Source organism: Hippichthys cyanospilos, chromosome 12 (assembly GCF_059441005.1).
Source record: "Hippichthys cyanospilos isolate Australia breed blue-spotted pipefish chromosome 12, RoL_Hcya_1.0, whole genome shotgun sequence".
Classification (NCBI taxonomy): Eukaryota; Metazoa; Chordata; class Actinopteri; order Syngnathiformes; family Syngnathidae; genus Hippichthys; species Hippichthys cyanospilos.
The window spans coordinates 7,074,215-7,093,953 of record NC_142380.1 but is presented as its reverse complement, the minus strand read 5'-3'; the positions used below and the strand labels follow the sequence as shown (position 1 = coordinate 7,093,953).

General features: G+C 39.7%; 2 protein-coding genes across 4 annotated transcripts; one reads left to right on the top strand and one right to left on the bottom strand.

Moving 5' to 3' along the window:
- The first annotated feature begins 91 nt into the window (after positions 1-91).
- Positions 92-9,075, top strand: nr2f6a (nuclear receptor subfamily 2, group F, member 6a). Of its 3 annotated transcripts, XM_088429113.1 has the most exons (7): positions 92-239; positions 520-691; positions 993-1,663; positions 2,398-2,492; positions 4,755-5,089; positions 5,299-5,545; positions 6,230-9,075. In XM_088429113.1, the coding sequence occupies exons 3-7, from the start codon at positions 1,395-1,397 to the stop codon at positions 6,499-6,501; spliced, it is 1,218 nt and encodes a 405-aa protein (XP_088285239.1). In that variant the 5' UTR covers positions 92-239; positions 520-691; positions 993-1,394; the 3' UTR covers positions 6,502-9,075. The 3 variants fall into 3 exon arrangements, with proteins under 3 accessions (XP_088285239.1, XP_088285240.1, XP_088285238.1); XM_088429114.1 differs by having other exon boundaries at positions 99-691; positions 4,758-5,089; XM_088429112.1 differs by having other exon boundaries at positions 100-691.
- An 85-nt stretch (positions 9,076-9,160) lies between these two features.
- On the bottom strand, positions 9,161-19,160 carry ocln1 (occludin1). Its single transcript, XM_088429109.1, has 9 exons — positions 18,958-19,160; positions 17,187-17,707; positions 15,999-16,202; positions 15,773-15,934; positions 12,892-13,046; positions 11,339-11,569; positions 10,950-11,121; positions 10,077-10,118; positions 9,161-10,008 (listed from the first exon to the last, which is right to left on the bottom strand). Exons 2-9 carry the CDS (start codon positions 17,688-17,690, stop codon positions 9,907-9,909), a joined length of 1,572 nt encoding a protein of 523 aa, XP_088285235.1. The 5' UTR covers positions 17,691-17,707; positions 18,958-19,160; the 3' UTR covers positions 9,161-9,906.
- Positions 19,161-19,739: the final 579 nt, after the last annotated feature.

The window sequence follows — 19,739 nt, the reverse complement described above, 5'->3', positions numbered from 1 at the left end:
CACACACACACACACACACACGCACCCCTCCCCCTCTGCACACACTCAACCTCACTCCCTCCCTCACCTCTCTCCCTTGCTCTGCTTTATTGCTCTGTGTCCAACACAGAAATGGGCTAGAGGAGAAAAGAGGAGCAGGGGGGAAAAAATGGAAACGTACACAGCCGTCCAACTTGTCTGTAGCTTTGAATTTTCTGCTGAATGATAACTGGATGCATGGACGCCCGGAAAGAGAGAACGTAAGAGCACCCTTGCTTACCTCCCCCACCTCTTGCCACAGGGGAAGGCACACGCGCGCGCGCACGCACACACACACATGAAAAGCAGCAGCTAGGCCACACATCATTAGTTCTTGGTGGCCAAGCACCAACAAAAGGCTTGCAAGCGAGAAGCTTTGAGGACAACTAAGGCTTCTGGAAAGGAAGAAGGAAAGGACAGCACTTCCTCGCGTGTCTATTTTGGAGGTCAACTTGACAGTCCAGCTGTGTTTTTACCCTCTTTTTTTTTTGGTCCTTTAAGCCTCTAGCCACAGGAGCAAATGATGTGGAATAGCTTCACTTTGTGGGTCATGATGGTGCCGCTGAGAGGATTACAGCAGAGTGTGAAATCTGCGCTCGCCCTCTGGATGGAGGTCGGGAAGATCTAGCGGGAGAGGATTTACAGCAACGGACATATTCTTGTTCCATTGGAGGTAAGCACTGAATGATTTATATATGCAAAGCAACAGTATGTGGAAAAGGGAATTATTGTTAAAGCTTCGCTACGATTGTGCTGCTTTTTCAGCCATTAGCTTGAAAGTCTGAGCTTTTCGCGAGTGTGTGTGTGTGTGTATTATATATATATATATATATATATATATATATATATATATATATATATATATATATATATATATATAGTGTGTGTGTGTGTGTGTGTGTGTGTTTGTGTGTATCTTTGCGCTCTATTTATCAGCTCATGTCATTTACAAGAGCTTTGCCATCTCTCCACAGTCGCTAGCGGACTGACTCATTGTTTACAGCCAAGAGGACTCCGTCCGCGCGGTCTCCGCCCGGATTCGACGACGGCGATAGCTGAACCAGCCTGCGTCGCGGCTCAAGAAGAACACGTTGACATATAAAGGCAGTTCAAGGCTAAAAATTGAAAAGTTACACCACCCTGACTGTTTCCAGGTCATAGTGCAAGTGGGAGGAGATTGCTCTTGTTTTTTTCCTGCCGTACACCCTCCCTCTTGTTTTTCCCCCCCTGGTCCTTATTACTATCTCACTTCAAAACCTTTGGACGTTTTGTTTTTCGACGTCATAAGAAGCGGTGCGCTCCTATTCATGTTACCTTGACGGTTCTTGGCTGCCTGACTGCGGCGTGCTCTTCCTCGGTGGTTCGGTAACCAAGCGATGGCCATGGTGAGTGGGGGCTGGGGAGATCCCAATGGCGGCACCAACGGACTGGGGGAAAAGGGCTACCTGAAGCGGGAAGATGAGGACGGCTCTCCTCAGGCGGGAGGCAGCGACATGGAGGCCGGGGAGGATGACAAGGCCTGCGTGTTGGACTGTGTGGTGTGCGGGGACAAGTCGAGCGGCAAACATTACGGCGTGTTCACCTGCGAGGGCTGTAAAAGCTTCTTCAAGAGAAGCGTACGACGTAACCTCAGCTACACGTGCAGGTAAGAGGCGCATGATGGGAAATGTGTGCTGCTGTCTGGCATTGAGCCGACATTTTTGTAGTTCCCACACCAGGTTAGCCAGATAGCTAAATCACGTAAACCTAACTGTGGTTCTCGCCGTCAGCTAATTGTTATGATACTGCAAGTAAAACACATTGTCAATCTTTTTATTTACACCTATTATCACCTAAAGAAAAAATAATACCACCCCCGTAATGATTCACTCATTTAATCCCAACATATTTTTACGTTTTTTTTGTTTTTTTTTTTTTATTAAGAGAGCAGCAATTTAATCACACACTGGTACTTATTTATATTTTTTCAAAGTGTTTTGCTAAACAAAGGTTTATTATTGTATTACTTTAGGGTTAGGGTTACTAAATAAATAGATCACTTGAGTAATTAAGTACTTGATAAATCAATAATATTAGGTAATTCATGTTAAAGTAATCGATTACTATGTGAAATTAAGTAATTAAGTAACTGATTAATGTAGATATTAAAGTACTCAAATATTTGAATACTTAAGGTGCTAAAGATTTAAAGTAATCAATTACTCTAGTACTTAATAATCTCAAGTAATTAATTACTTACGTCTTTAGACCCTTTGCAAACGTCCAATATTTTCTAACACTGAAGATGTCATACTTTCTGCACTTAATAAATCTAAGTTTAAAAAGTACTTGGCCTATTTTACACCTCATTAAGGAGTACAATATTTGATTTGTTTTCAGGTCCAACAGAGAGTGTCAGATTGACCAGCACCACCGCAACCAATGCCAGTACTGTCGCCTCAAGAAGTGTTTCCGAGTGGGCATGCGTAAAGAAGGTAGCTGTTTTTTTCCATAATTCGACACCGTGTTTCTTCATGTTAATAATTAAATGCCAGTTTATCGCTCTGACTGAACATGACTTGCCTTGGAATAGTCCTGTATGAATGAATGAACATATATATTTTTTAATCGTACATCACTTGTCTTATCAAGTCCCTATGGCAGCTCAGTTAACTGCGTATCTGTAACCGATCAATGCAATGTACTAGCAGCCTTAATCTAGTTTCTGTCATGGTGGCAGACATAAATGCTTTGCTAATACACCCAAGTCTCTCAACCTTAAGCCAATGGTTGAAGCTGGACAAGCCCTTTAAACGCAATCCAATACGGGAATTCACTCCGTGTGGTGACCCCCGTTGATAGGGTTGCCTGTCGTAGAAATAAAGTCAATTTGAGTGATGTTGTTTATAAAGGTTTATGTCTGTGATTTCTCAGATTTTTTTCTTATGTATTTTTGTTAAGCTTTATTTTTGATCTGGGCCATAGCTCAAATTAGTGTAATTAATTCATCTTTTTGAAAATCGATCATTTGAAAATGAGCTAAATTGCGAAATCGTATTTTAAAAGTGGCAGAATCCGGGACATGTTTGCAATAATTATTATGTAGTTATGAATTCTTTCAGTGCCAGCCATTTTCCGACCATCCATTAATCTAACGCATGAAAATAATTAAATGAATAAATACAATTAAGTGCATAGACAGACTCATGAAAGATACATAAACATACATATTTCAAATTGAATCAGCTAATTGTGACATTTAAGCAAGTTATGCAACGCTATGAATGTTAAGTTTACGTTAAAACTAAGATCGTTTCCATTATGAAATGATGACATCTTCAGTGTTTGCTTTAGTGTGTTGCTTTATTATTAATTTTATTTTATTTTGATTGATTTAAAGCAAATATTGTACCTTGTAGCAAGTCTCCAGGCGCTGTCACTATTTAATATTTTTAAAATTATTATCTTATTGATTGTTCTGTCAATTATTCGAATAATCAGATTCAATTTTCAGTTGCATTAAAATGTATTGTAAAAACATTTTTTTTGCAAACCCTATTACTCTGTTTTGTGCAAGAAAAAAAACACCAAACAACAACTAAGCATTGCCACACAAGAGGAATTGATGGTGTACTCACCAAACCTTTTGAAAACGATTCGGTTACTGCTCCGATTGTCGAGTTTCAAATTAAAAGCAGATGTTTGTAAATGTCTTATTTGGATTAAATACAAATGTTAATTGCGTTCATGAAAGATTGCAGCATAATTACTGCTGAAAAGCTCAAATCAGGACAATTAAAAGCACCAAACAATTGCTTGATTATTAAAACAGTTGTCGTTAATTTTGTAATCGATGACATGTTGATTTATCAATTTGACAGCTTTAGTGTCACCAAAGCCAGATGTAGTCAGCATGGATAGGGTCTGACATGCCTGTGTTGTTTACCTCACATTGAACAGAAAGAGAACATAAAACAAGTTAATGAGACACATGATTGCTCCCTGTGGAGAAACTGTCTTTGCACTGGTGCGTCTACGGGGGAGGTCAGAGTTCAGGGTCAGCCACGGAGCAGCATTCCTGTGACTGATAGGGCTTCAACTTGTTGCTTTGTGGTCATCGTGCAAGCGCGTTATCTTTCTTTCGATAACCGTTGCTTGGCAGTGCTGAAAAGAATAATACTGACATTGAGGAGGTTTCATTTGCATATCCGATTGGCGCAATCTGTCACGATGCAGCATGGTAGGCGGGGATTCAAAAGCAGGGAAGCAGGCAGGTTGCTCTAAGTTTCAAATAATAATTTTATATAGAGGTGACAAAACAGAAAACAAGGTTGAAAACTCCATACAAGGTAACTTGACCGGACTCTTGAAAACCCAGCGACATAACTCACGATTAAAACAAGGAACTGACAGCAAACAACATCGACAATATCAACGATGACCCAACAAGAACTGAGAGAAAAACAGGAAACTAAATCCACACCAAACTGACGAGACAACAAGGAACACCTAGGTAGGACACAATTGGAGCAGGTGGTTGATGGGCAAAGACAAAGTTAGCAGGTTAAAGAGGACAGGTGGACGCAATCAAACTAACAAGAGACTGACTCAACCCAGCTGTAATCATATACTGCTGGTGAACCCAGTTTTAACTTTTCTCCCTCTCTGTCTTCTTTCCCAAATCCCCCGTCCTTCATTTTTATATTTCGTCGTCCTCTGTCGCACCCTCCCCCCTTGGTCCCCCAACCAAACTACAGCAGTTCAACGCGGTCGCATCCCACCGCAGCCTAGTCTCAGCCCCACCCTCACGCCCATAGGCGGCGCCAGTGGCCTGGGAGGCAGCGAATTCTACAACAATAACAACAACAATGGGAGCGGCGGTGGCCAGCCGGTGTCGGAGCTCATCTCGCAGCTGTTGAGGGCCGAGCCGTACCCCAACAGCCGCTACGGGCACCAGTACAACCAGCAGGCCGGCCCTGATAATTCCATGGGCATCGATAACATCTGCGAACTTGCCGCCCGGCTTCTCTTCAGCACGGTGGAGTGGGCCAGGAACATCCCTTATTTCCCCGAGCTGCCAGTGTCTGATCAGGTTAGTAGAAGCCATCACTCATGGAGCATTTTTTTCCGAGTTAGCTTACCAGAACAGGTGTACGGTATAAGCGCTGTTAAAAATGCACTCCGACTGTTGGTGTTCATCAAAAAGGATTTAGCTTTGTGTCAAACTTGGTTTTGAAGCGGCGGAACTTGAGGTTGCAAATGCATTTGAAAACTGAAGACCGCTTTTGTGCTGAACCCCAGGTGGCCCTGCTGAGGCTGAGCTGGAGCGAGCTGTTCATCCTCAACGCAGCGCAGTCGGCCTTGCCGCTCCACATGGCGCCCTTGCTGGCCGCGGCGGGCTTCCACTCGTCGCCTATGTCGGCGGAGCGTGTGGTGTCCTTCATGGACCAGGTGAGGGTGTTCCAGGACCAGGTGGACAAGCTGACCCGTCTCCAGGTGGACTCTGCCGAGTACAGCTGTCTCAAGGCCATCGCGCTCTTCTCGCCAGGTGACCGCCCTTCTTGAAATGTTTCTGAGCCTTTGTTGTTACAAAATAGACTAAGCTACACTTCTGCCACGTATTGGACCATCTCAGCTCAAGCACCGACTCATGGCACTGACCCAATACGTAGATGGGTCGATAAATTTTGCTTTGGCCAGACCTATTGACTTTGACGGCCCTAAGGAGATGGAGCTGCTAATTTTAATATGTATTTGTTACAGTTTTTGATATGTATAATTTGATAGGTTGGCTTGTCCACTAACGAGTGACATGAGTTCTTTGCGCTGACGTTTACAGTAGTCTTGCGCTTTTCATCTTCACGCGCTTCATCCACATTTTCCACCAACAATACACACTGTAGAAGTAAGAAACATAAAACTCACTTTTGCTACAGCTAGTATTGTACATATACACATTAAAACGCATACATACCACGTTGGTCTGCTGTGAACAAACCGCTAAACACTTCCTCTTGAACACCAATATTTCGTAAGTAGAGGTATCACTGTAAATGACTATCAGTGTGACCAGCGGTTACAGAATAAGGATAGACCAGAGGTGTCCAACCTATGGTCCGCGAGCCATTTGCGGCCCACAATCCACATTTTTGCGGCCTTAAAAATGGATGACTATCACCGTCAATGGCAGCGAATGAGTTAAATAACAACCTTCTCCCTCGTTGGCCTCTAGACGCCTGCGGCCTGACAGACGCAGTCCACGTGGAGTCCCTCCAGGAGAAGGCTCAGGTGGCCCTGACGGAATACGAGAGGATGCAGTACCCAAGTCAGCCGCAGCGCTTCGGGCGCTTGCTCCTCCGCCTCCCCGCTCTACGCGCCGTTCCCGCCAGCCTCATCTCCCAACTCTTTTTCATGCGCCTGGTGGGAAAGACCCCCATCGAGACGCTCATCCGAGACATGCAGCTCTCTGGAAGCTCCATCAGCTGGCCCTATGTGCCTATGTGACTTGACCCTTTTTCTTGGAAAAAGACTTGGAAATAATATGGGGGTGGAGAGCGTGGAACGGCTCATGCTGAACAAAACGAAGTTAAACCAAGGAAATTTCACCAAAGTTCATCCTCGGATAGATGCACAAAAAAAAGACTACTATTATGGACTCTTGTGTGTGCGCGAACGTTAGCTGGTCATTGATTTTGTTCCCAGGGCCCGTTGTTGCTATATTTTCCAGCAATGACAAGAGACCGATACCTCATTTAACATCAGAATGCTCTCATCTGATATCTTTTAAACAAACAAAAAAAATTGTAAATATTCCTCACCAGAAACCGCCTTCTTTTTGACAACCACCTGGAATCACTTTGTGTCTGAAAGACAAATTAGTATAGTAATTGGTTTCATGTGTGTTATTAGTGAGATTCACTAATTGAAAGTTATAAAAAAAAAAAAAAAAAAAAGGCTGACTAATTCCTCGCTGTTGGCTAGTTAACACCATCCCAGCAACAGTCATATTTAGCTTGCTAATGCCACAGGTCAAATGGATACTGAAGTTAGCCCTAGCTAGGATGATGCTAGGGCCACCATAGATGGATTAAAATAGGACCAAAGAGAAGTACCATCTTTTGTTCTGCTGTTGGTCAGCATACGGCGCTGGATCCTGGAGATTAAAGTAAGTTTGTTTTTTTTTTAATCTAAAAAAAACATGTTCAGCATGTGTCGGTTAGACGAGGGTGAACAGATTTTCCTTTTTCACCAGGATAGTTCAGATTTTGACCCTTGTGTCCCAAATTCAACAAATTTTGCCAGCCCATTTTTTTTTGTCTCAATTATACAAAGGTTGTGTTCAGACATCCTGTTTTTTTTAGTTTTTTTTGTAATTTAAATCCAATAAGCACATTTTATTTTGTCCATCCGTGTCAATCATACAGTTGTCATAGCAAATTATGAAATCAACACTTGAAAAGGAATTTTAAACTTGAATTTCACATGAAGTCGCACAGGAAGTAGAACTACTACTAAAGGTTGGATCATTGTGTGCGCATTGAGTTGTTTAGGGCTGTTTTGTCATCCATGATAGCTTTTAGCTTTATCTAAAATTTTAGCACCACCGCTGGTGACCAAATTGATTAGTGATAAAAAATTTTTAACAATAGTTCCTAGCATATTTGAATTTCAGTGAATTTGCCGTGTCCAAGTTCTTAAATTTGAAAATCTGTTCATCCTATTAATGCGTGTTATTGGTGGGTTTCACTTAATGAAGTTATGACCATAATTGTCTGGCTAACACCTCGCTGTTGCCTAGCTAATGCTATCCTAGCAATGATAATACTTAGCTGGCTAACACCATGCTAGCAACAAGTGATACTGAATCTAGCTTGGTTGATCGCAGCAACATAGATGGCTTTAAAATGGGACAGAAGAGTTTTGCCGTTGGCCAGGGTACAGCACAGGATCCTGGAGGTGAAAGCAAGTTATTTTAAACAAAACAAAAAAAATCAATTCAATGTGAGATATTAGTACACACCATTTACCATTTTGATTTTGATTTTTCCAGTGATTAGAAAATAAAGCATCGTGAAGCACTTGTGATATCTTTTAGCTCCTACAGGTGGCACTTTTACCTTAAAAGATGAAGTGGGAATGTAATAATTTCCATTGCACTTGCTTTTAAAGCAAGAGCACCATCTAAATGAGTAGAAAAATATCAAGTGTTTCACAAGGCTTCACTTTCCATCACTAGATTTTTTTTTTTTTTAATTTGGACTATGACGTGTTTTTCGGCAAAAGTGCATTGAATAACCCGTTGGAGTTGATTCGATCGTTCGGTGGTTAACGTCAATACGAGGAATAAAAACCGATTTTCGGTGCAAGTCCGATCATATTTATAACAAACACTAAAGGTTTCTGTTGACGCGTTTTAGCTTTGTGTGTAAATACAATGAGACTTTTGTTTTCCCTTTGCATGTTCAAATGTTTTGGCGCTTCTAAGTTGTTTCATTCTTTGTGTAATTCCTTTAAATATCAAGTGTTGCTTTCTCTGTTAGTTCCTCATTGTGTTTCTGTATTGACATAAAAATACCTCTCCGTAAAGACTCGTGTTTAGCACTAAAGACTGAGTGCTTTTGTAAATGATTTGAGGCGACTTTTTAAAAAGGATGATTTAGAAACTGCACAAGGAGGATTTTGAATACCAAAATGTCACACATCCGCCACTTGGTGGTCTAAGGAAGGCCCCCTGATTCACCACCAGGACTTACCTCACGCCAGTAGTTTGAGACGCTTTGTTGTTTTAACAAATATGAAATATTTTAGAAACGAACATAAATCAAGCGTAATCCTTGGATTCTTGCTTTGATCCTGAAAATTTGTAAAAGCTAGCTCCACAGTACAATTAATGATTTCGTAGTTTTTGTGTTCCTCTTACGTTTGACCTTTATGTATATGGCAAGGTTATTAACAGAATCAAAAGATGGCAAGTGTGTCTTTTGTTATGTATGTTTGTTTTTTCAAACTTGTTGAAAAAGTGTTGTAATTACAGCTGTATGACGAATGCCAAATAAACACTGCAACATGCACCGCAAATGTCGAATTCTATGCATGTGCTGCGAAAAGTCTCTCCAATTAATTTACGTTAAATAACCAAAGTTATAAACCTCTGGGGGATTTTTAAATTTTTTTATTATTGCTATTGTCTACATCAGATAGTAGTAAAAGTCTACACACCCCTTTTCAACAGCCAGTTTTTGTGATGTGAAAACTAGAGCTGAAAAAAAACAGTTGAAAACTAAAATATTTGAAAGAAAAATGTGCACACCCTCAGAATTAGCCAAACCCCATTTAGAAGAAATGCGTGTCAGTAAAAGTCATTAAAAATGCATCTGATTAAACCCAACATCTTTTCTCCTGTCTGATATGTGATACTGCACCAACTTGCTCCACATTAGGGAGGTCTTTTGCAACAAATCACAAAATTAAGTGGGAAAAAAAGATCAATACTGCCATTAATTATACACAAACAAAATTTGAAATGATCATACCATCCAAAACAAAACTTTCCAATTGCACTGACGGGAGGAATGTTTGTTCTCAACCAAATCCAGTTACAGGGGTGTGCACACTTTTGCAACCACATTACTCCAGTTACTGCTTTTTAACATTTTCTTTTCATCAGTTGAGTTAATATCGGAACAATTCTTACATTTTATATATTGGATTAATGATTATATCCCCAAACTCTGGTATTTGAGCATTGGTGTGTTGACATTTTATATCCACTGTAAGTGATTTCTCATAACTGAATATATTTTATATTTTCAGGGCAAAGTTCACTTAGGTGTGCCTGTAACATCGGTGTGAGCTGGTTGTAAACAAAGTGACTAACAAACTTGATCGGGTTTGTCTAACAGCCTTGCACTAACAAAGACCTTGGTCAAAATTTTTGACCAGGCGTTTGATGTGGAAAAGTTTTTGACGAAGTTCTTTGCTTTCCTTCTTCTTTGCTTGATAATCAGGTGCCTAAAATAGAGACATGTAGAATTATATTATTTTATATTGCATATTATTTGCACAGCTGCTCCACTTACCTTTTTGAGATCTTTTAGTCTGTTGTATTCATCGGCCACACCCTGAAAATGAAACCACAATAGTGTCCTAAAAAGGCTTAAATTATGTTTTTTTTCTGATGAAATCTGGGGCGAATAAATTTAATATTATTCATTACAAGTATATTTACATCTTAATTGGATTGGGGGAAATGTGTAAATGTCTCATGACATACATTTACACATTTCCAACAACTTGTAAACGCCTCAGTCTATAGTTTATGTTTATGAAGGCCTACAGATTCTGTGTCCAACCTATGGCCCGGGGGCCATTTGGGGGCTGCCGTCCACATTTTAGGGGCCCGCATCTTACACTAAAACTACATTTTGACATGGCCTGTGTAACGTTATGAGCAATTTGAATTGTCATTCCGAGTTAAGTAATTACCTAGGAGCCCAATAGATGGCGCAAGTACGTAAAGAAGCCTGGTGTTGCAACATGTAGGTGGCCCCCAGAAGAAGAACATCAACCCAGCAGTAGTGAACATGTTCTGAATGTATGCCTGTTATGAATGAGTATGCAGCAAGTTCGAAGATAAAGCTAGTTCTTTTCAAGTATGTGTGTTTATTAAAGAACCCACAACACAAACCAAACAGCTCGTAACGCCATTTTAAAGAGTAATAAATAAAAGTTTGATAGTAAAATAGTATTGGAAGTGCGGGAAAAAAAATCTTAACTCGCCTCATTGACTTTAACAGAAATCCTTGATGTAATAAAAAAACAATGCATTAGACAATATGTATTTATTGCAAATTTTTTTGAATCATTTCTACCATGTTTAAAAAGTTAAAGTAAAACAATAAAATCTTTATGTGGACCTCAGAGTTAGCATACATGTTCCCAGGAGCACCTACCTGGTACTTAATGGAGTCTTTGTCCAGCGAGTCCAGTTCTCGACTCAGCTTGTGAATCTGGTCACAGATATCGTCCATTTCTTCACACAGGTGCTTATAACGAGCCAGCGAGGAGTCAAAATCTCGCCTGCACTGCCGGCGCTGCTGATCCGAGAGGATTTCGGGGTACTGTCTGGAGGGTGCCATAGGAAATGCTTTTTTTAATTGATTTATTTTAATTCAAGAGCCAGATGAAGCAAGTTCTGGGCAAATTGAACTTGGCTGGATTAAAAGATTTAGCCGTAAAATAGATATAAAATAATCCAAATAGAAGTAGGATGTTTTCTCTTCGTTACCCTTCATTGACTGTGTAATGAATGATGTCTCAACAGCAGTATGGATGAAGTCACCTGAAGAGATATTGGTCTTGGTCCAGCTCATTAGCAGTATCCCCTCCAGTGGTGTAAGGCGTTTCGTTTCGGAATTCCGCCATCCCTTGAGCAGCGCCGTCCCTGTGCTTCCTCCGATCCCTTGAAGCGTGTTTTCTGCCGCTGTCTGCGTCGCCTGAGGAGCTGCTGCACACTGCCAGCTTGCTCTTCGGGTACGTAGCTTCCTGATGATCGCTGCTATCCTCACACAAGCTAGAAAAATACACACAAAAAGTAAAAGAGTGGATACTGTCACTTCACACTTTGTTGTTACATTCTTACATAGTTAAATAGGTAGTGATAGGAAAGTGACGTTTCATGAAGCTCTTGGAATTGTTTTTTACTCCACTAGATGGTGCTCTTGCTTTGAAGAGCATCCAGAGCAGTGGTTCTCAAATGGGGGTACAAATACCCCCGTGGGTACTTGAAGGAACTCCAGGGGGTACTTGAAATTTTAAATGAAAGAAACATGCAAAAATCCTTTTAAAATAATGATTCCATTAAGTAAATATTTAATGAAAATGTAAGTTCATATAACACATTTTATGTTCAGTAGGTTATTCAATTTTATGATTTTGAAAAACCAGAATGTACTCCATACTGGAATGGTTTGACCCAACTTGGCACACGCCACCTCTCGTTACCTGTCAAGTTATCAAGTTTTTTTTGTTTTGTTTTGTTTTGTTTTGTTTTTTTGGTGAACAAATCTCTATGATCCCAAAACAGGACACTTTTCAATATTTTTCTGTGGACAAATTTTTTATAATTATTTCTTTTTGAGGTCTGACACTTTATGTTGATTATTAATGTGGACAAATTTATGAATAATTAAGTTAATGATTTATCTTTGTGAACGGATCTCTACTATAACCCTAAAAGAGGACCCTTTATGCTAAATATTTTTCTTAGGACAATATTTTATAATTATTTATTTTTGAAGTCTGACACTTTATATAGATTATTTTTGTGGACATTAATAATTGTTTGTTTTTTTTGTTTTTTTAGGATAACAGATCTCTTATATGATTCAAAAGAGGACACTTTTTTTTTTTTGTGGGCCAATACAAATAAAGTTTGAAAGTTTCTAATGTTGAATTCGTTCAAGGCCAAGGACATATTTTCATGGTTTATTAAGAGTCTGGACATTCAATCCTAGATACTTAAGTTTTGATTTAATATTTAAGTATATGGAAGTTAATGTCCTTAATATACTTAAGTATTGATTTAATAATTAAGTATCTGCTTTAAAAAAAACGTGAAAATATGTCCCTGGCATTGAATGAGGTAATAAATCAGACACTGATGGCATATTTTCAGTTTTTTTTTTTTTTTTTAACACCAAGAAATGCTTTGCACTGGTTCGGGGTTACCTGGCTGAAACCATATTTTACAGGGGGCACACCACTGAAAAAAGGTTGAGAATCACTGACATAGAGGAAGGAGTAAAAAAATATTACAAGTGCTTTACAAAGCTTCATTTGGCCAACACTGAAGATTTACCAAGCTGAGCACAAATAATGCAAATCTGCAAATACCTGCTACTGTTGAAATTTCCATCCCTGTAAATGAGGCCTGAATCATGGCAGTACGAGGCTGCGCTGTTTTCCCCGCGAAAGTCAGCAGCTACTTTCTCTGCTATAACAACAGTTGGCGCCTGCTGGGTGCTGCGTCCCTCTTCAACATGGTTTACCTAAAGCAGCAAATAAATAAATACATTTAGATGCCTAAAAAAGAGAAGCTATTTGCACAGTAAAGTGTATTTTAATTGTTTCATGTGGCACACACAGAGAGCATGTAACCGTAGAATTTGCTTCCATGAGTCTCTATTTGCATTTTATTACAATAGTCAGATGCAAACATTTCTATCCTAAGCAACGAACCACCGCGCTACTGATAATCTGCCATCGTCATATGGTGCAATGCATCATTCATGACCTCTCGTCTTTGACCTATTTCTAAATAAAGAGCAACGAGGACGGTATGGGGAATTAAAACAGCTGGTGAAAGAGATCTAATGAAGGTTCACGTGGGATGGAAAGAATCATCCAGCATGATCTAATGGAGTGCTTTCTCTTGTTTATCTAGTCAGCTGAGCTTATGTTCAAATCTGTTGAATGATAACAAAAAACACAAAGTGAGTCATTCAACACTGTGAAGGGAATTGTTTTCAAATACTGTACATCCTTTTTTTGTAAGTAATAGAACGTTATAGGATTGAGGACTACTTTAGCACTGAATTGTGCATGCAGTGAATGCATTGCTGTTTCTGTTTGCTGTTTTATTGTATTTATTTGTTTGCTCGATTATGGAATGTATTCAGCAGATCAGGGAAGTGAAGAGAATAAGAATTTCATTTTGTGGTATAATATTACTATACATATGACAATAAAACTCTTCAATCTTCAATTGACATGTTTTCACTATCTGGGTGAAATTTCAGCTCCTTGGTGTCTTCTTTCAATGCCGTGAAATGTCTCTGATGTAAAGATCACAGGGTTGGACAAAATACTGCACAAGGGTTAAGCTGATAGGGTAGTTTTCAATTCATAGTGAATGTAGGGTGATCGGAGATCTCATTATAACTGGGACAAGTCCCGATTTTGAGACCTGAGTCTTGAGGGATTTCGCCAGCCTCGTTGTTTTATCCCAATTCTAGATAGGTCACGTACCAACGTCCTATTTGTTTGTTTTTTTTGTTTATTTTTTTTAATCCTTTTTTTATCTGGTTACCTTGGGGTAATGCACATAAATAATTTGTAATATTGCATTAATTCTGATACCATGTTTGTTGCAGCAAGTACTGCACATGTGATTTTAAAACCATTCCCATGTTCTTGTACTACATGGAGCTAACTTTTTCAGATGCCTTGCCAGGACGGCCAGATTGAATCATTTACTGCCACCTCTCTGTGGGGATTCAAACAACATTACAGAGGCAACCTGACCCTTTTATACATTATACATGGCCATACATTAAATATGTCTCCCCTACAAGGCAAAGCATCTTCACTCGTGGCCCAGCATCCAAATGAAGCCGCCTCACAATCACGGAGAGAATGTAGGCCAAGATGTGTTTGAATCAACTCATTTTGTTGCCTCTCTCCTCATAATGAGGTTTACCAAAGGGGATGCATTCTAGCTGCACTCCTGAAGGCCTTGCGAGGCGTCTGCATGGAAACCTTTTATATCATAATCACATTGGCAGCCTAATGTTTATATTTTAGCACAGAGTGCATTGCTGCCATAGAAACCGAAATTTAATTTGCTCTATCTCCACCAAATACCCACATCATGTTTGCCCAGTGAAAAGAACAGAAATATCTTTAAAACGAGCAAAAAAAACCAAAACATTTTTTAGTAAGACAAATTGCATGCTTCTATTTTACCAAAACACAATGTCAATTAAATCCATGGAGTTTTGCCTTGTAAGTTAGCATTAAGCTAAGTGGACTTTCTTAAGTGGTTCTATTACATGGAGATCAAATAGTTCGCCTTGTTTATTGTTTTGTTTGCAGTAAATTTCAACTTGTGGTGCCAATAAACAGCCTGAGCAGCTTTCTTGAAGAATTGTTCACATCTGCCAACCTTCCGCTTGTTTTGAGATGAGTTAAGTTCTTTACTAACATGCAGCGCTTGGGTCCTATTTTTTCCATGTGTGTCTCAAAAAAGCAATTGAATGATGGTTCTATCTCCATATATTTGCTAAAACTAAAAATCTTAGAAATAATATCTTTAGTTGTCATTTAGATTGAATTTTATCTATTTTAATTTCAGTTAATTTGAATGCATTCATGATTGTGTATAAGCACGATGAAAATGGATGTGTTCAACAAACTTAAAGTATAAATCTTTTCAGTCATAAGACTTTTTTTTTATTGTCACGAGAGATTCTACAATGTGTGCTGTAATTGCAGCTATCACTAGTTAATGATTAATCAGAGTGAAACCCGGGTGTGCCTCAGATAATGAAAACTATCTCAAAGTCAATAGTACCGTGTGGGAATTTTGATATGGACTGGAATGGTCAGTTGCCAAAAAATAAATAAAAAATAAAAAATCACCTTGATTGTGTCTATTATGACCTCAATATTTGTCTTCTTTCAGTCTTCTTTTCAGTCCCTGGTGGCTGGTAAAATAACCGCAGATACGCTGCACTGGACGATGAGCCGCAGGGTTTAAAGCATGAGGAAAAAAGTAGTGAAGTCTGAAATTTATTTACGATCTATTGTCAACTTTTCTTGTAAGGCACCCGGCCATGTTTACATCAAATTCTGAAATCTTTGATTTTTGAGTTAATGGAATTAATTTGGTACATAGCCCAGCCCTACTACAAACCAATAAACACATGTTCATGGCATTGAAACGAGATGGCCATTTTAAAAGTATTTTTATCTGAAAAAAAAAAAAACTTCTCACCCAGTCCAGAACATTGTGCCCTTCTGACTGCCTGAGCACTGGCTTGTCCCAGTAGATGTTAGCTTTGCCATGTCGCCAAATTTTGCTACGAGTCTTCCAGGAGTAGAAAGCAGCCAGTGACAGGGCTAACACCACCATCAGGCCCAAAGCTAACGCAACCGCCTGAGAAAAGACAGCATTTCATACATTTGAGTTGCTACCTCACCTATTATCATGTTCTACTGACCTCCTCGGGGTCCATGAAACAGTAGTGGTACAGGTACTGGCTGTACATAGGAAACCCCCCGGGGAACCCGGCTCCTATGCTGCCGCTGAGGCTGGGCCTGTCCGGAATGTTCTGGCACATCATCAGGATTGGATTGTACAGCATGCTTTGTGAATTCTGAGACATCGGATTGACCCCAATCACAAAAATGATGTCAATGATGCCCTGCAATTAAGAGAAAGTCAACGCTTCGGCTTCGCGGGGACAGCGTGTGAAGTTACTTCTGGTTTGCTGATGTAAAGTACAGTGTTGTTTTGGATTTTTAAGATTTATCTCATTTTTTTTAAAATAATATGTTCTGTGCACCCACACTCGACTAAACATGGCATTCTGATTAATATTATGTTTGTGGAATATGGATTAAGGTTTTAATTTTTTCGCCATATCAGGGGTCTATCATTTTGACACTTGTTGTCAACTAAACATGACATCACAGTTGCTCAAATCCTGGTAACAACCGATGACATCCTCAACATATGACAGTCACATGACCTAATTTAGAAAACAGGTGAGCCATGATTGGTCATTCTGATGTTGTCGACTGAAAATAACATGATAGTTGCTCAGGGCTCAGCTAACCACAATGGCTCACCTAATTTCTGTGTCAATCATGGGATGTTTTCAAGCTGAGGTGTGATTGGTCATTACAGTATATGCAGCCCGAGCAACTGTAATGTAATTTTTAGTTGACAGTGACTGACAAAATGGCTGCTCCCTGAGATGGGGGGGAAAAACAGGTAGATTTGCTACTTCATTCATACAGTACTAAACATGCAATTTTTATCAGAAAACCATGTTTACAAAGATGGGGGCACATCAAACATAATGGAAAAAAACACTTTTGAGTTGTCTTTCCCTTTAAGGGACAAAAATTCAATATAATCGGGCCTTTCGTACAAAAAAAAAAATCATAATAATCACATAATACTAATCATCCCAACAGGCTAACATGGTGGTAGGAGTGGTCTGATCTGGGTGTGCTTTGATACTCCAGGACCTGGACAAGGTGTTTTAATTCACGGAACAACGAATAAGCACAAGTTCTCTTATTTGAATACAATGTTTTGTGACTCTACCACCTCCGCCCATGACCCTAAAGAGGTCTTGCAGCGAAGAAAGCAGCTGACTGGATTTATGCACATGCTTTACCTGAAGGACAGCTAAGATGATGTCACAAACGAACACCGCGAGGTAGAAGCCGGATCCTCTCACAGCTCGCGAACGGGAGAAACCCGCCACCAGAAATCCCAGTGAAACCAAGAAATTGATGGCTGCCATAGATATCATTGCGGCCTTGGCAGACTGCGGTGTCATGTAGGAGCTACTGTACCCATAGCTACCTCCATAGTACCCCTGCCCCGCCCCCGGAACACCACCAACGCCGTATCCAAATCCATTCATGTCCCACACCAAGGTTGACGCCACGCAAGCGAAGATGAGGAAAGACATGAGCGTCGTGGCTCCGTGGAGGACTTTGACAAAACCAGGAGGTGAAAACCACCTGTGGAAGTATTGAGGCCTCTCCTCTGCATAGTGGGGGGGTTTGGAGGTGTAGCCGACATAATGGCTTCTTGGGGGGTGGAAGCTGTGAGAGGTGGTGCTGTAGGGCGGGCTGTACACAGGGGGGCTGTCATAGTGTCCAGGTTCATACATGCTTACTCCAATTTCACCTGGAAGAAAGAAGCAAAACAGTTGTATCAAGAATGGTCATTTATTTATATACTATATATATATTTGCTCTGTTTTACATTTTTGATTAAGCAGAAGCTGCTCTCAGGTAACACTGGCCCTCACAATCCACGTCTCTGGTGGAACTCAAACCAAACAGCCTTTTAATAATTCAAACCCAAGACAGATGAGAGGTAAAGGCATTCATGTTTGGTATTTGCTGCCAGGAGAAGCAATATGTGTTTCTTCCTCGACTGTGTGTTACCTTTGTGTATAGTGCATGAAAAACAGCAAATAACTTAGTAAGCGTGGGAAGGGTTGATTGTTGATCAATAGCGGGTGTGTAAATCTCTTAGCACCTCCCAATTCAATGAAATAAATAATTCAGAGGGCCGCATTGCAATTTGATTGCAGACATCTGTGTGTTTTTGTAACATATAAAAACTCCCCTTGTGTTCTCTTTATGTAATACTCTAACAAGCCACAATGTGGTGCCAAAGCCTTGGCTGATAAGAAAGTAGTTATAACACCAAGGAAGAATGTTGAATTGATGCATCTGGATTTACAGACTATCATCATTGCAAGTTAACTGAAATTAGTTACGGAGAGTCTTTACCGAGAGTGCATGAAAACAAGAACACTATTTTTTTTTATGTTCTATACAGCCCCACAAATGCAAAATACTCAATGTTGTGTTTGTGGAACCAGGGCAATCTATTCATGCTGTCGACTGAAAATGACGTCACGGGCTCGGCTAGCAAACGTCACAACGAAACTCAAACAAGTAAGTCGTGAGAACAGACTATTGAACAGACCATTAGAATAGAACAACAATAGAACAGACTATTAAAAAGGAACATTTTTGGTTGACTTCCTCTTTAAATTAAATTTTTTTTTAGTCACGAGGGTAGTTTAGGCAATTGAATTGTTTTGAGTTCAAATGGAATGTTTAAATATAAAGTATTAAAAGTAATATTACTTGCCTGTTACACTCAATTAAAATTACATTTGAGATGGACATTATTTGTTTATGAACCAAAGACGTGCGAGACTAAAAATCGAATCCATTCTACAATAAAGTTCCTGCTTTTGCATATCATTACTTAGTATATAAAAGACAATACATTTTTGATGGACACTATCAGAGTGAGTTGAAGTTATGGCCTTTCATTCAAAAGTCATACTAACAGAAGTTACGCAAACTAGCCTTGAAACTACCTTTGACATTCAACCCAAAAACAAAGCAACTTACCTGAACTTTCAACTGTGGACTCGTCCAGTTCAGTCTGAGTCTTCAGGTTCTTTCCACACCACGCACGGTGCTTTTTTGAGCTCTTTTCTCATGATTCCACAGCAAAAAACACATGGAAGAAACACAGTAAGCTTCCTTCTTTTGCGCAGCCTGTGGAGCCGTTGCCACACTGCTTGCGTCCCAGCGTCGACACGATCCGCACAGTCAGCCCAAGGCCCAACCCACCCCAGTCCGACACGTGGATGTGGAATAACTGCACTGCTCAGAAGGCAAAAGTAACATTCATTGACAGCATATTTACTCCTCTCAAAATTGATATGCCTATAATAATATTAATTATGACACCATGGCTTGAGAATCCACACATACGCTACCTTAAAATAGACAAATCGTTTAACAATTTTCAGTGGATTTAAAATCTAATATTTTTAGCCTTTTTGGCCCTTCATTTTAGTTACCATTGATTTAATAAATAATAAAAATGATAAAAAACAAATTAATTGTTGGCGTTTACAAATGTTGATTTGCGCAGAGCTTTGTTTAAAAACTTCGGGTATGACCCTGAGGGAACAGGCTTTGAGTTTGCCACGTGAAGTGTAATTGCAAATCAACAGCACCAGGGGGTGCAGTAGCACTCTCATTGTAAAAATCTGTGTGATGTGATGCATTTTCAGGTTTATATCTCTGAAAATGAAAATTGAGATAATGACACATTCTAATTCTACAATTGAGTCCCTTTAAAATGAAATAATACCTTGAGGAAGCTACAAAACATCATTTCA